The sequence below is a fragment of the Gymnoscopelus microlampas genome, assembly GCF_963454915.1.
Source record: "Gymnoscopelus microlampas genome assembly, chromosome: 3".
Lineage (NCBI taxonomy): Eukaryota > Metazoa > Chordata > Actinopteri > Myctophiformes > Myctophidae > Gymnoscopelus > Gymnoscopelus microlampas.
Window position 1 is genome coordinate 11,368,275 of NC_139940.1, and position 14,777 is coordinate 11,383,051.

Sequence of the window (14,777 nt, forward strand, 5' to 3'; positions counted from 1 at the left end):
AGGCAGTGACGAACGAAGATGGGTCCATCGGTTATGTGTGGCCGGTCGGCCGGCGGAAGATTCGAATCCCCGCGCAGAGTGAAGTGATGATCTGGGGCCGCGCTTGGAGAGGACCAAATGGAGCGGACTACGAGGCCTTGATGGAAGCCTTGCCGGATGGAAAAGATTTGGGAGTGGCCCGTGCCCTCGTCACGGTGCGCCACGGACGTGTTCCCATACGAGTGTGCAACCCACACGCATATAGTCTGGTCCTGGACCGCCACCAGAAGCTGGGGAGGCTGTACCCGGTGGAAGAAGCGGATGTCCGAGGCGGCAGGGACCTGAGCCTGTCCCTGGGGACCGACGGAGAGGTGGAAGTGGCCGTAATCAGTGTGGAAGATGATGGACCACTGAAGACCCTGCCCGAAGAGATGGAAGTGTTGACGGAGCGTGATGACCTGCCGGAGGCGCAGAAGAGAGAGTTACACGAGATGTTGTGTCGGTGGAAGAAGGTGTTCGCCATCCATGACGAGGATTTCGGACGGACGGACGTCGTGCAACACCAGATACCGACCGGAGACGCGGCACCCATACGAGAGCGACACCGGCCGTTGCCGCCCTCCATGTACCGGGAGATGAAGACCCTCCTGAATGAGATGCTGGAGAAGGGAGTCATCAAGGAGAGTTGCAGTCCGTGGGCGGCACCTATCGTACTGGTCAAGAAGAAAGATGGCAGCTGGAGGTTCTGCGTCGACTACAGGAAACTTAACGCCGTGACGCACAAGGACGCCTTCCCCCTACCCAGGATAGAAGAGACGCTCACCAGCCTGACGAAGGCGCAATGGTTCTCCACGTTAGACCTGGCCAGCGGGTATTGGCAAGTAGGAATGGATCCCCGGGACCGGGAGAAGACCGCCTTTACGACCCCGCTGGGCCTGTTCGAGTTTCAACGCATGCCGTTCGGGCTTTGTAATGCGCCCGCGACGTTCCAGAGGCTGATGCAGCAGTGTCTGAGTGGTCAGGTGACAGAATCCTTGCTGGTATATCTTGATGACATTATAGTATATTCACCTGACTTCTCCTCTCATCTACAGCACCTCGAGCTCGTCTTCCAACGCCTGTGGAGACATGGACTGAAGCTGCGGTTAGACAAATGCAAACTTCTGCGGAGGGAAGTGCAATTTCTGGGCCATGTCGTGGACAAAGAGGGAGTGCGGCCCGATCCGGAGAAAGTGGTGGCAGTGCGGGACTGGACACCACCCTCAACGGTCCGCGAGGTCCGCGCGTTTCTAGGTCTAGCGGGTTACTATAGGCGTTTCGTGTCCTCTTTTGCTGCTATAGCACGACCCTTAAACAACTTATTGATAGGAATCCCAAATGACGTAAAATCCCACCAGTGTAAAGTCGAGTGGACTTCGGAGTGCCAGCGGGCGTTTGATGCGTTAAAGAGTGCCCTCACACAAGCCCCGGTGTTAGCGTATGCGGATTATACACAGCCTTTTGTGGTTTACACTGATGCGAGTGGCCGTGGGTTGGGAGCGGTTCTAGCCCAGGTCCAAGACGGTCACGAACGTGTAATAGCTTATGCAAGCCGCAGTCTCCACCCGACCGAGCAGAATGACGCAAATTATAGCTCGTTCAAATTGGAGCTTTTGGCCCTTAAATGGGCCGTGACCGAGAAGTTTAAAGATTATCTCACTGGCGCTCGATTCACAATATTCACGGACAATAACCCTGTTGCGCATCTCCAAACGGCTAGATTGGGAGCTGTGGAACAACGGTGGGCTGCTCAACTTGCGTCGTTTACTTTCGACATCAAGTATCGACCGGGCAAAAACAACGCCAACGCTGATGCCCTATCGCGGTTCCCAGTGCAGCCTGTAGATGTGGCGGCTGTACAATCGACGCCAGCAGCCCGGGAGGATGAGTGGAGAGAGACGCAGGATCGGGATCCAGATGTGCAGGTGGTGAAGAGGTGCGTGGAACGGGGGAGAGCCCCTAATATGGTGGAGAGGAAGAATTGGACTCGGGGAGCGCGGCAACTGTTACGCCAGTGGAACAAACTGATTATACGAAATCATGTGTTATATAGGAAGGTGACCGATCCTTATACCAAAGAACAATACTCACAGATCATTTGTCCAGGTTCACGCAGAGAGGAGGTATGGAGAGGAATCCACACGGCCGCGGCGCATGCTGGGTTGGAGAGGACCTTGGCCCAGCTGCGACGTCGGTTCTATTGGCCAGGCATGGAGGGAGCGGTGCGTCAGTTACAACAGGGTTGTGTCGCCTGCAGCCTGCAGAGGAACAGGTCAGAGCCTCGGGCCCCCTTACAACCCTTTGAAGTCTCATATCCACTAGAAGTAATAGCCATTGATTTCCTCACATTAGGTAGGCCTGCTGATGCGTGGCAAAACATTCTGGTAGCTACTGACTTATTCACCCGTTATAGTTGGGCTATTGCCACCCGAGACCAGACTGCGCACACCACTGTCCGTGCGTTATGGACGCATATTATCCAGCCGTTCGGCTGTCCGGCCCGGTTCCACTCAGATCGAGGCCCCAACTTCGAGTCCGAGTTAATGCACCATTTATGTCAGACTTATGGTATTGCAAAAAGTCGCACCACTCCGTACCACCCGGCTGGGAACGGTGGAGTGGAACGATTTAATCAGACATTACTGAACATGTTGCGATCACTAGACACTGATAAACAAGGAAGATGGAATGAGCACTTACCCGAGTTAGTTCATGCTTATAACAACACGATCCATAGTGCTACGGGTTATGCCCCCGCCTACTTAATGTTTGGCCGACATTTGAGGCGCCCTATAGATGTCCAGTTAGGAGTGCAGTCAGCGCAAGAGCGCATGGGAGTGGGTGGCTGGGTACAGGACCACCAACAGAGAATGGCGACAGCTTATAGGACCGCAGGGGAGAGGATGGGAGAAACGGCCAAGAGGAGAAAGCAGGTTTATGACCGTAGGGCCGGTATTACACCCCTATTACCAGGAGAGAGAGTGTGGATTCGAAATAGGAAGAGAGATGGCCAGGGGAAATTGAGTACGTGGTGGGACCCCGAGCCTTACGCAGTGATGGAACAGGTGGGAGCTACGGGGTTGGTGTACCGAGTCAGACCCGAGAAGGGGGGGCGAGAAAAGACCATACATAGAAATGCGTTGAAAGTGTGTGTAGCCCCCAGGTCGCCCCACGAGGACCCCCCAGCTGTAGTGCAGCCCGAGCAGGTAGAAGCAACAACGCCGCAGTATTATGGGTTTCTCTCCGTCCCGAGAGCACCAGATGAGCCACGGCGCTCGGGAAGAGCAAATATAGGCCAGCCACCCCAGAGGTATGGACATGATTAGGGACAGTTGCAGGGACTGGCAACGGAAAAGTGGGGGGGGATGTGACAGGGTCAAAGCAGGGGGGTGAAACCAAATTGTAACATTTTTTATTGATGATGAAAAACCTGTATTACGCACTTAAAAACATCATTCTCTTAACTATATTTCTGCACTGCATGTTTTATGGTTGACAATGTATTTCCCCCCGGTCCCCGAGCCACTTGACATTGGACTCCCCTATAGGCTGTGTGACATTGGCCTTGTGACAGCGGACGGCCAATGTCCCCAGGTCACGCTGGTGGCAGAGCGAATGAGGGCGGAGTAGGGTGTGGCCCACCTTATTCAAAAGTGAGCGCGAGCCACTTGGACAGCAGAGAGACAGGCATACAGGGCAGTGTGGAAGTGACAGCCAGAAGGGACGGTTGTGCACAGGAGGAGCAGACATACCACGGAGCAGAGGTGGGGAATACAGTGATCGCGGCACGTACCAAGCCACCAGCAGCGGACGGTGAGCAGACGGCGCAGTAGCAGCAGAGACGGGGAGGACAGACAGACGAACCAAGGAACGGAGGAGAGGTCCAGTGGCGATAACGTTGCGCGCTTCACACCCTCAAAGCCAGACGTACAGTCTGGCGGGCGAGTAAGTGTCCTTCTATGCAACGTTACCTTTATAAACCCACGGTCCTAAACCTCATATGTGAAATATACCTGAACAGATGAACTGGTTCTAGTTTCTATGATTGCAGGCAATACGCACGAAGACAAGAAGAGACAGTGATTCCTGGCCTAAACCCCATATAAGGACATTCCCACCTTTTGCATTGAACCGTGATGAGTATATGACATATAGCAATTGAATTGGCACTTGGCACTTTACTGCTTCAGTAATAGTTGGCACTTTAACGCTAAATTCATTATTTATTTGCTATAGTTTGCACAAGCCCTGTCTGTTTTTAGTGTTTGGTGATTGTCTGTATTCCTGTATTTTAGTTAGTTAGTGGGCGCATTAGGAGGTTGAGGTTTTAGAATTAGTGTTATATTTTGTTTATGCTTTTCAATATTTTATGGCTTATAGACGCCACTGTATTAGCTTAATAAAATAGATTACCTTTTTATACAAACCTGTTTCCGTCCAGCTTTCTCCAAGGGATATGTGTTGAAGTGTTGTTCTCATTTAAAAGTATTGTCCTTACCTGGGTAAACTCGAACCTGTGAATAGCCTAAGAAAGAGTGTTACAGAGGACCCTACCTCTTAAATAAAAAGGTGGCGTAGTCTTGCAGTACCTAACAAACAGTATTATTCTCACAGTAATTACGCACCCCGCACTTTACCGTGCAACTGATATTTTATTGTTGTGAGTTTAATGTGTATTGTTATTTATTTATTATTGAGACAAAGTAAAGAGTGTCAGCATTCTAAAAAGAAGTGGCAAGTTACATGTGACAACCTGGCCACCGTCACACTAGCATCTAGAGTTCAGGCCGTTCAGGCCTTTTATGCCCATATATAGATCCCTGGTGTCACAGTATATGCCCATATATTGGAATGTCCATATTTGGGCATATTGGTTGGATCGGCGGTTCTGAATAACTGGATATCCGAACTACTCAACGGCAGCACCACACCACCCCTCGAGTCCTTGCCGCTGCACGAGCCGAGTTTGAAGTTGTTCAGTTCCATAAATGCACATGACCATATATGGGCATAGCGGTCAGATCTGTGGCTCTGGACAACCGAATCTCTGTATCTGTCAGTCCGTGTCCCTTTTATGTCCATATATGGAGATCACTGATGTCATCAGTATATGCCCCATATATGGGCATGCCATACTGTATATGGAGCTGACTGAATTGTTTGCGGCTGATGCCATGACGACACAGTGGGGGTGTCAGAGTGACGTCAGAGGTAGAGGATAACAGAAGTGCATAGCATGGGTAAGACATGGGTTGTTATGTTACAGTACCTGGCTCAGTAAGTAGTCATGGTTACAGACACAGCCTTCAGAGGGCTTGACTCTGCACTTAGAAGCTGGAGTGGAGCAGGAAACAGGGCAGCCTGGAGCGAACAAACTGTACTGACTGTTGGCTGGACAGTTCATCCCTGAAACGCAGAATACATTCATCACTAAATAACAGACATTAATATACAATACACCACTGTAACACAGCCAGTTATAAACACACAGGTGATGAGCTTGAAGGCCCCTTTCTTTCCCGTTAAAGTGTCCTCGAGCAAGCATTCAAACAGATTCACTGCTCTGATTGTAAAGCACTTTTAGCTGCTTTTATGTATTAAAGGTGATATATGATGTTACGATTATTATTATCATAACTTACAGCAGAAGTCCTTGCTCCTCCACTTTTCTACCTTCCCACCCACTTCCTGACACTCTTGCACATAGTCGGCGATGATGTCACAGGCGGAAGCCTCCTTCCCATTGGTCAGCATCATGTCGTAGATACAGTCACTGCGGAATTGCTCGGAGTCGACGCGGCTCACACAGTCTCGCAGGGGGCCGTCCTTTGACACAATGACCTCACAGGCCGCCGTGTAAGCGGGTGGTTTGACGCCAGGGGGGAGTTCAGGAGCGCAGTCTTTACCTACAATCACAACATATACAAGTACACTTACATTTTCATCTTATAAAGTACCACAAAACGTTTTAAAAAATCTAAAATTGTTCCATGGCGGCACTTGGACAGTATGTAGTGTGGTTTAGAGCAGTGGTTCTCAAACAGGGTTCCTTGAGGGGACTCCAGGGGATCCTCAGCAAAATGACTTAATAAAACATTAAAATCAGTTTAACCACTTTAAACCTACATACATCAGCTATTTGAAAATAGCCGATCTACAAGCCGATCTACAAGCCCACAACGCGCCGTGATGTGACGCGTTGTGAGCTTGCAGATTGGCTATTTTCAAAAGATCTGAAACATTTTTTATATATTTCAAACATTTTAACAACTTGTATGGGGATCCCTGGTACAGCTGTTTTTCAGATGGGGGGGGGGGGTAGTCATTTGGGGGTGCTTTACCTGGAAAAGTATGAGAACCACCGGTGTAGAGCATACTTGTTTTTTGTATTGTGGAACGCAGTCTTTAATGTAAAACATTTCAACAAAACATTTCGACATACACTCATGAGAGCAGCTCGGCACGTTGGCCAGCCATTGGCTCACTCCAAACTCCTTGGCACTGGAGGCTGCCTTCCCATTGGGCAGCGTGAGGTCATCTTTAGGATCACCATTGAGGTTGCCACAGAGACCGCAGAGTGTGTTCTGATAGGTTGTTGCCACCTGCACCCTCACCAGACTCCGCCAATCATAAGAGACCTGTAAGTTAACAGTAATAGAATGATGAACAAAGTCAAGAAACAATAATGTTTCATTTTAAGTACACTGTTGATGTTGAGATACAATCATCCCGTATATATCGCCACTGTTGGGTAGAAACCAAAAAGTAGCTCACAGTGTATCACATTTGGACACATTTTCCGCTATTTGTGAAACATTTCGAGAGTGAAAGTGGGTTAAGTCAGTGGATTTTATGAATAATTAACCAATGAAAAGTAATAATAAAATAATAACTACATTGGATCCATTGGAACACAGTTTCATTTTTCCATTTCTTGAGAAGTAACGGTTTTGAACATACAATGTAATGCCTCCGCCCAACAGCGACAATATGCATTATGTTTTATATACTGTATAAACATATGTATTCTATATGCATGCACGTATAAGGCTAGCTGTGTGTCTCTGTGTCAGAATGTGACCTTAAGGAAGTGGGTCTCAATAACAGCCAAACGGTTTCCTCGATGAACCCGGACCAGCGACTCATTGCAGGAGTACGGGAGATAGGCGGCCACTCCATCCACCTGCACAGCACATGTACACACACACACACACACACACACACACACACACACACACACACACACACACACACACACACACACACATACCGTACAAGCACAAACACACGTAGACATGAGCACACATAGCTTTAACTTCACAGTATATCCTGCATGCATTTTCGTGTGTGTGTGTGTGTGTGTGTGTGTGTGTGTGTGTGTGTGTGTGTGTGTGTGTGTGTGTGTGTGTGTGTGTGTGTGTGTGTGTGTGTGTGTGTGTGTGTGTGTGTGTGTGTGTGTGTGTGTGTGAGAGAGAGATATGTCCTCACCAGTACTTGTCCTGGATAGTCCAGGGCCAGTGTAAATGAGTGCCCGTAGACGTTAACAGTCACCACTTTAGCATAGGACACTCTGGTGTTGCCACGATTATTGTTCTCCAAGCTCACCTACAAGAGGAGAGGACAGGAGGAGAGAAGAGAAGAGGGGAGAGGAGAATGATGTAATAAGAGAATAGAGTAATAAATGGGATAGATAACTGCATGAGATGGAGTTGCATTAAGAAATATTTAGCTTGAATATTGTTGGCTGAACAAGACAAACTTCATTCCAAGATACATCTCTAAGTCCACCTGTGCCTCCCAACTTAATGTGTTATACCCTACCTACACCATTTTACCTCAAAGTGCTCCAATCCTTCTGTCTCTCTGCACACGTTAGCCAGACGGTACATACAGTTGCCCTGGAAATCAAACTTGCGACCATCAAAGCTTTTGAAGTGCGGGTCCCCCTGGGCGTGGCAGGTGTGGAAGGTGACCGGGTAGCAGTCCTGGACCCCGTCCACCACAGAACAATGTTCTCCAGCCTTACATCCCCGCCGCTCACACACCACCTTCTGCGTTGCTGGGTTGCAGACGCACTTTGACCTGCACTGTTTGTCCGCCCAGAACACCTCACCAGGTAGGTAGTATCGATCTTCATGGTTACAACCGCAGCCCTTCTCCCTGATTACACACCTGGGGATGATCAATGCCAGGAGTCAGAGAATGTGCCTGCCTCTATTGGATCCTGTGGTTCCTCTACATGATGGGCCATACCAATGCATTTTAAAGTTCTCTTGAGTAGGAAGCTCAAGAGAGCTTTGATCAGTGTTTCACACAACCAGGAACTCTAGTACTGCTGCTTTTCTATCCTACCAAGAACTCTAGTACTGCTGGTTTTCTATCCTACCAGGACCCCTAGTACTGCTGCTTTTCTATCCTACCAGGAACTCTAGTACTGCTTGTATTCTATCCTACCAGGAACTATAGTACTGCTTGTTTTCTATCCTACCAGGAACTCTAGTACTGCTGGTTTCCTATCCTACCAGGACTCACAGACGTGAAGTAAGTAACCTGACCAACTCACAAAACCATCTTTCGATGTTTAGCTATTGCTTCAACTGACTACATTGGTAAGAAATAATAACATAAATAATGATTGCACATCCACAACAAAGAGGCAAAGTCCTCCTTTATAAATATCCAGAACTTTGACATACATTTTTACATAAACAATAACAATTTGTATAGCTGTTGTTTGAAAGGTAGCGATGAAAATTATCAAAAAGCTCTACTGACTTCTCTCCACTGAGGACATATCCCTGGTCACAGAAGCAGCCCTCCACACAGGTCGTAGGGCAGGACTCAGACTTTGGACTGCAGGTTTCTGGACATGATGTTCCACAAGTTTTGTAATGGCTATGAGCTGGACAGGCCAGGGCTGGAGGAGAGGAGAGGAGAGGAGAGGAGAGGAGAGGAGAGGAGAGGAGCGGAGCGGAGCGGAGAGGACAGGACAGGACAGGACAGGACAGGACAGGACAGACATAAATATGTATGTAGATATGTGGTATGTATATATGCACGTATGCATGTATGTACTCTACTACTGTATATAATTTACATACGACAGTTGGCAATTTCTCTCCATGGCGACACATTGACTCCACCCTCCTGGCACTCTGCAACGTAACTGGTCAGAGCCTCGCACAGCACTTCCTGTCTCCCATCATTGACACACACGTCATACAAACAGTCCTGTGCAAACTGCTTCACCGGCACTTTACCATGGCAGCCAGAGAATGGACCCGCCTTATTGGACAGAATACCACAGTACTGTGGACCAGCAAGTCTACAGTACAAAACAGAAAAAGATACAAGAACCTCTGTAAGGACTTTTTTTTGGGTACACTTGTACTGATACCTGTTGGTTCTCTGCATCTGACCCATCCTAACTATGCCACCTAGGGGCACTTGGGGAGCACTTAGGGGTTCAGTGTCTTGCTCAAGGACACTTTGACACAAACAAATCCATGAGGAGCCGGGAAAGGCGGGAATAGAATCAGGGATTAAACCAGGCACCTTCCGGGTTCCCAGACAGCCGCTCTAGTTCCTGAGCCACTGCTGCCCCAATAATTAATTTCTTAATAAATAAAACATATAATGCTGTATTCATAATAATACCTGAATTAATTTCTTCAACCATCATCTATAACTGTACCTTTCAGCACAGTACCTACCTGATCCAGTGAAGATTCTCAGTGGCCGTCTATTTAGGATAAATCTAGGGTCATGGGGGTTTAACAATGATTGATTACTTTATTAATTTAAACAGTACCGTAGACGGTCTTGAGTGGTGCACTGATGGCACTCCCCTTCACATTGATGGTAACAGAAAACATCATCATCAGTGATGCTCCATGACTTCGCCCATTCGATCACGGTGGTCGACACGTTCCCCATGGGCGTGGTGAGCTCATCGTCTTTGTTACCGTTATAGTTGCCACAGAGACCACCCAGGTTGCCATAGAAACTGCTGGAGATGGACACCATGATGAGCGTGGACCAATCAAAAGTCACCTCTACTCCAATGTCGGCTTGGATTATTCCCCTTATTCCAGACTTTTTTATAGAGATACTTCCTCCATCTAATGTGATTGGCAGGTGTGTCCTGATGCCATCCACCTAAACAGACAGACAGACAGACATGGGACACGTTATTGAATGATATGTGTAATGGTCATAATGTAAGGTTTGTCACCATACAGTACTGCCATACTCTGGACAATCTTTCTAATCATTCAAAAGCATAGAACTATTACTGGTTTTCATTCCAGATAACATAATGTGACATATCAAATTGCCTTGCAGTGAAATAAACACTGTTTGAAGGACATTCATTTGAATTGAATTCATTTGGCAGGCAACTGAGAGGGGACCGCCTTTTAAAAACACTGCACCATACATTAAAACAATTCATAGACATTCTGTTATAAGAGATTAGAGTGCGTTGGATGAGCGTGGGATTGAAAATGCATAAATATAGATCATCCGCATAGGGCGAATAGCCCCACTGCCAGTATCACAAGTGTGCAAAGGAACCGTAAGCTCCTGCATAGCATGTGCAACAGGGAACATACCGAGGGACATCCTTGTCTAGTGCTCATTTGTTGTGTCTCAATTTTGCCTTGTTGCAACAAAATTGCCAACTGGAACAAAGAGAGGGAGTTAACTCTCCTAGTTCACTGAGGATTTTATGGTGTAGATTGGGGTCCCAGAGATAAAAATCATATCAAATGGCGGTCTGTGGCTTAATGCATATCAAACGGGGTCTCCTTGAAATTAAAAAGGTGGAGAATCACTATTCTAAACCAAGTCCTACCTCCACAGTGCCACTCTGTCCTCTGGGGATGTTGATACGGTGGCCCAGAAGGTCCACGCTAGCTGAACGTGTGAAAGAGCCCACATCGTTTCCACGCAGCTCATTCTTAACTGTCACCGTTACCTGGGGAAGACTGGGGTCGCGACCTGGTGGGGACATCATAAAATGTGTTGTTGTTGATATATGCTTTTTACCTGGAAAGATTTACCAAGCAGTACAACTACATTTTCTGTTTATGATGATTGTGATTATGACTACGTTAAATATTAGTATCATTGTTAGCACTCTCAGTGGTACAGTATAAAGTACTATGTACTGTACTAAGTGCTGTACAGCAGTGGTTCTCACCTCTGCTTCCTGGATCAGGATCCACTTGAAAATGGCTGCCGTGTTAAAGGGAAATACCACTCATCTTCAACATTGAACTATGTCGTATGTAGGTTTATGGTTTCCCAAGGACTATAGCCGTTTCACTCATGATACAATTTCTCTTTCATAACAGATACATGTGGCAGATAATCCCCTACAACAAAACACCAAGAGAGTTAAAGTTTCAAATACAAAAGTAGTAGTAGTAGTTGTGAATTAGCAAACTGGATGTTTCCTTTATCCTCATCTTGCGCTAATGCACGCATCTGTTTCGCCAGGTTTTATTTTTGTTGTTTCTCATAAGCGTGCATCCGTTGTCCATCAACAACACAGCCGTCTGTGCCTTGACTTCTGTTCTGTGCCCTGACTGCGCTCCCCACCCGGCCTACAAGCTCGTATCTGCTATTTTTGAATAGCCAAAGTGTAAAATAATGCTTTTTAGCTCAAATCTAAAAAATGACACAGTTCCAGGTCTTAAAGGGTAAATGACATAGTTCAATGTTGAAAATGAGTGGTATTCCCCTTTAAGTGGTCAGATGGGTGGGATGCATGCATTTTTCAGAGCATGTTTATTTTAACGATCAATCAATCGATTGTGTTCCGGCTTGGATCAATGGACAAATGCCATGAAATGATTTTCAACCAATTATTCAGGAGGCCCACCAGTGAGCCCCGACCCACAGGTTGGGAATTGCTATGGCACAGTATTCGTCTTAGTACTGCTTTGATGCATAGTTTAAATTATTGTTATCAACTTGTTATGTTCTGTAGTTGTATGGTTTTATAACCTGTAGTGTTGACGAGGACGTAGGAGCAGGTTCCCTGGAAAGAGTACGTCCACCCGTCAAATGTGGAGTAGTGTGGGTCACCAAAGCCCCAGCACACAGCCTTAGACTGGGCTACACACACTGCCTCACCGTCCTGGACTTCACAACTCTCTTTCTCACGACACTCAAACTCTGCACAAGGGTCTGGAACGCACACACACACACACACGCACGCACGCACGCACGCACACACACAAACACGCACACGCACGCACACGCGCACGCGCACGCACGCACGCACGCACGCACGCGCACGCACGCACGCACGCACGCACGCACGCACGCACGCACGCACGCACGCACGCACACACACACACACACACACACAAAGACAAATGGTTTGATACATGTTATTCATACAGGCACTGACAGTTCACACCTGCACATAAGCAGTGGTGTAAAAAAGTACTCAAATGTTTTACTTAAGTAAAAGTACCAATACTGCAATATAGAAATACTCTGTTACAAGTAAAAAGTCCAGAATTCAAATTTAATTGAGTAAAAGTACAAACGTATTGGCATCAAAATATACTTAAGTACCAAAAGTAAAAGTACTAAAATATTTGAAAATAGCAGATCTACAAGCTCACAACGCGTCGCATCGCGACGCGTTGTGAGCTTGTAGATCGGCTATTTTCAAATAGCCTAGGTATAAAATAGGGATGAAGTGGTTAATGTATGTTTTATAATATAATAATTTATATCTGAAAAGTAACTAGTAGGCCTAAGTTTTCAAATAATTGTAGTGGAGTAAAAGTACAATATTTGGCTCTGAAATGTAGTGGAGTAGAAGTGAAAGTATTGGAAATACTCAAGTAAAGTACAAATATCTCAAAAGTGTACTGAAGTACTGTACTTAAGTAAATGTACTTAGTTACTTTCCACCACTGCACATAAGCCCTCACACTCACTCGCACACGCACACGCACACGCACACGCACACACACACACACACACACACACACACACACACACACACACACACACACACACACACACACACACACACACACACAGTACCTGTGGTGTAGCATCCTAGCGTCCCATCTTTCACACCACACTCCTCCCCCTTCTGGCAACTGTGTTCTTTGCAGCTGAAGCGACCAGACTGGCACTCACAGCTCTCTGAACAGTCGTCTCGTAATACCGACACACCTGACTGAGAGCGCAACGGATTCATGAGCAGTGATGTCTCCTATCCATCCACATGTATTTACCAGTACACAGGCACGGAATTGTACCGGCAACCATAGACCATAGACAATCATCATCTACAAGGATAACTCCATTGCTACATTGGAAATATTGTCCTGAGGATCAACATTCAACTGATTTAGTTTTTGTTTTTTCCATATTTACACTTCCCTTGAGACATCATTGAATATAGATTTGTTGGCTCATACCATTGAATTCTCTCCTCATCCTTTAATTCGGCAGAAAATTTTGAACCAACTCATGCAATTCGTTAAATTCATCAAGTGACCTTTTAATTTCACATCATCAACACTCTCACCTGTTTGTCCTCCCACATTACAGAATGAGTGTTTACTATTACCTTATAGTACACTCCATCCACCACACAGCCACATTTCTCCGCAGGAACACAGCGTCCTCCATCGAACGCCAAGCCTTCGTCACACTGACAGCCCTCGTGGCACAGAGGACAGCGGCGAGGAGTCACCAGGTAGGAGCAGGAGGAGGTACAGGTGTCTGTACACAGCTCATAATGACTCCCCGCTGGGCATGTCAGAGCTGCAAGGACAGAAGGGATTTATCAACCCATTAAGACTCAATCTTTTTCATGTCAAGGACCCCCAAAATTATATGTATTTGGCCGCGGACCCCCATCTCAAAATATGTTGCTCCAGGGAGTCCCAGAAGCAAATATTTGAGTTAAAATGTTCGCTTTAAAAATATATATATTCAAAGATTTGCACACATTTTCACGATTTTTCAAAAATAGCAGATCTACAAGCTCATAGTGCGGCACTCGGTGCCGCGCTATGAGCTTGTATATCTGCTATTTTTGAATAGCCAAAGTGTGAAATAATGCTTTTTTAGCTCAAATCAAAAAATGACACAGATGCGTTCCAGGTCTTAATGGGTTAAACCCATAGCTCTGAGCGTGTACAAATGGAACCAAATGGACCTTTACGGGTCCATTTGGGTGCATTTGTACACTCTCAGTGTTATAGACCGGTAAGGGTCCATTTGGTTCATCAATCATTTTGCTGGGGGCCTCCTCGAACCCCCCAGGGGGTCCCCGGACCCCACTACACACAACACCACCAAGCATGCTCCAGTCAATCAACCAATGAGAAGAGACTTACGACAGAATTTGTCTGTCCTCCAGCTGGATACATTGGCACCGGCTGATTGACAGGAGGAGACATAAGCCTGGATGTGACGACACAGGATGTCCCGCCCTCCTCCACCTGTAGACATCTCCCTGGTGACATGAAACCAGGCCTTTCATATGTCATATAATTAAAATAAAAAGGTGCACGGGCAAAGGTTTTGTATTTCGACATTGAATTAGTCATGGGCGTGTTTTCGCCATTACATTAATGAAATCAATCAAAGCACCTGCTATTACACCTATATAGCAAATCTGTTATTACACCTTTAAATAGCAGGTGCGACTGCTCCATATATCCGTATTCTATTAGTTTTCACAGACATAACATGCCCATGTACTGTATGGAGAG

At 46.7% G+C, this 14,777-nt stretch overlaps 1 protein-coding gene across 1 annotated transcript in view; it reads right to left on the bottom strand.

Annotated features, from left to right (window-relative positions):
* Positions 1–14,777, bottom strand: part of LOC311041618 (IgGFc-binding protein-like) — a 33,979-nt gene that overhangs the window by 3,927 nt on the left and 15,275 nt on the right. The window contains 14 exon segments of the mRNA XM_084052081.1: positions 5,288–5,424; positions 5,661–5,924; positions 6,461–6,656; positions 7,100–7,201; positions 7,507–7,623; positions 7,854–8,190; positions 8,794–8,935; positions 9,120–9,343; positions 9,830–10,176; positions 10,874–11,019; positions 12,031–12,213; positions 13,090–13,228; positions 13,625–13,821; positions 14,400–14,518. Of these exon segments, the coding sequence (XP_083908207.1) occupies positions 5,288–5,424; positions 5,661–5,924; positions 6,461–6,656; positions 7,100–7,201; positions 7,507–7,623; positions 7,854–8,190; positions 8,794–8,935; positions 9,120–9,343; positions 9,830–10,176; positions 10,874–11,019; positions 12,031–12,213; positions 13,090–13,228; positions 13,625–13,821; positions 14,400–14,518 (2,650 nt within the window).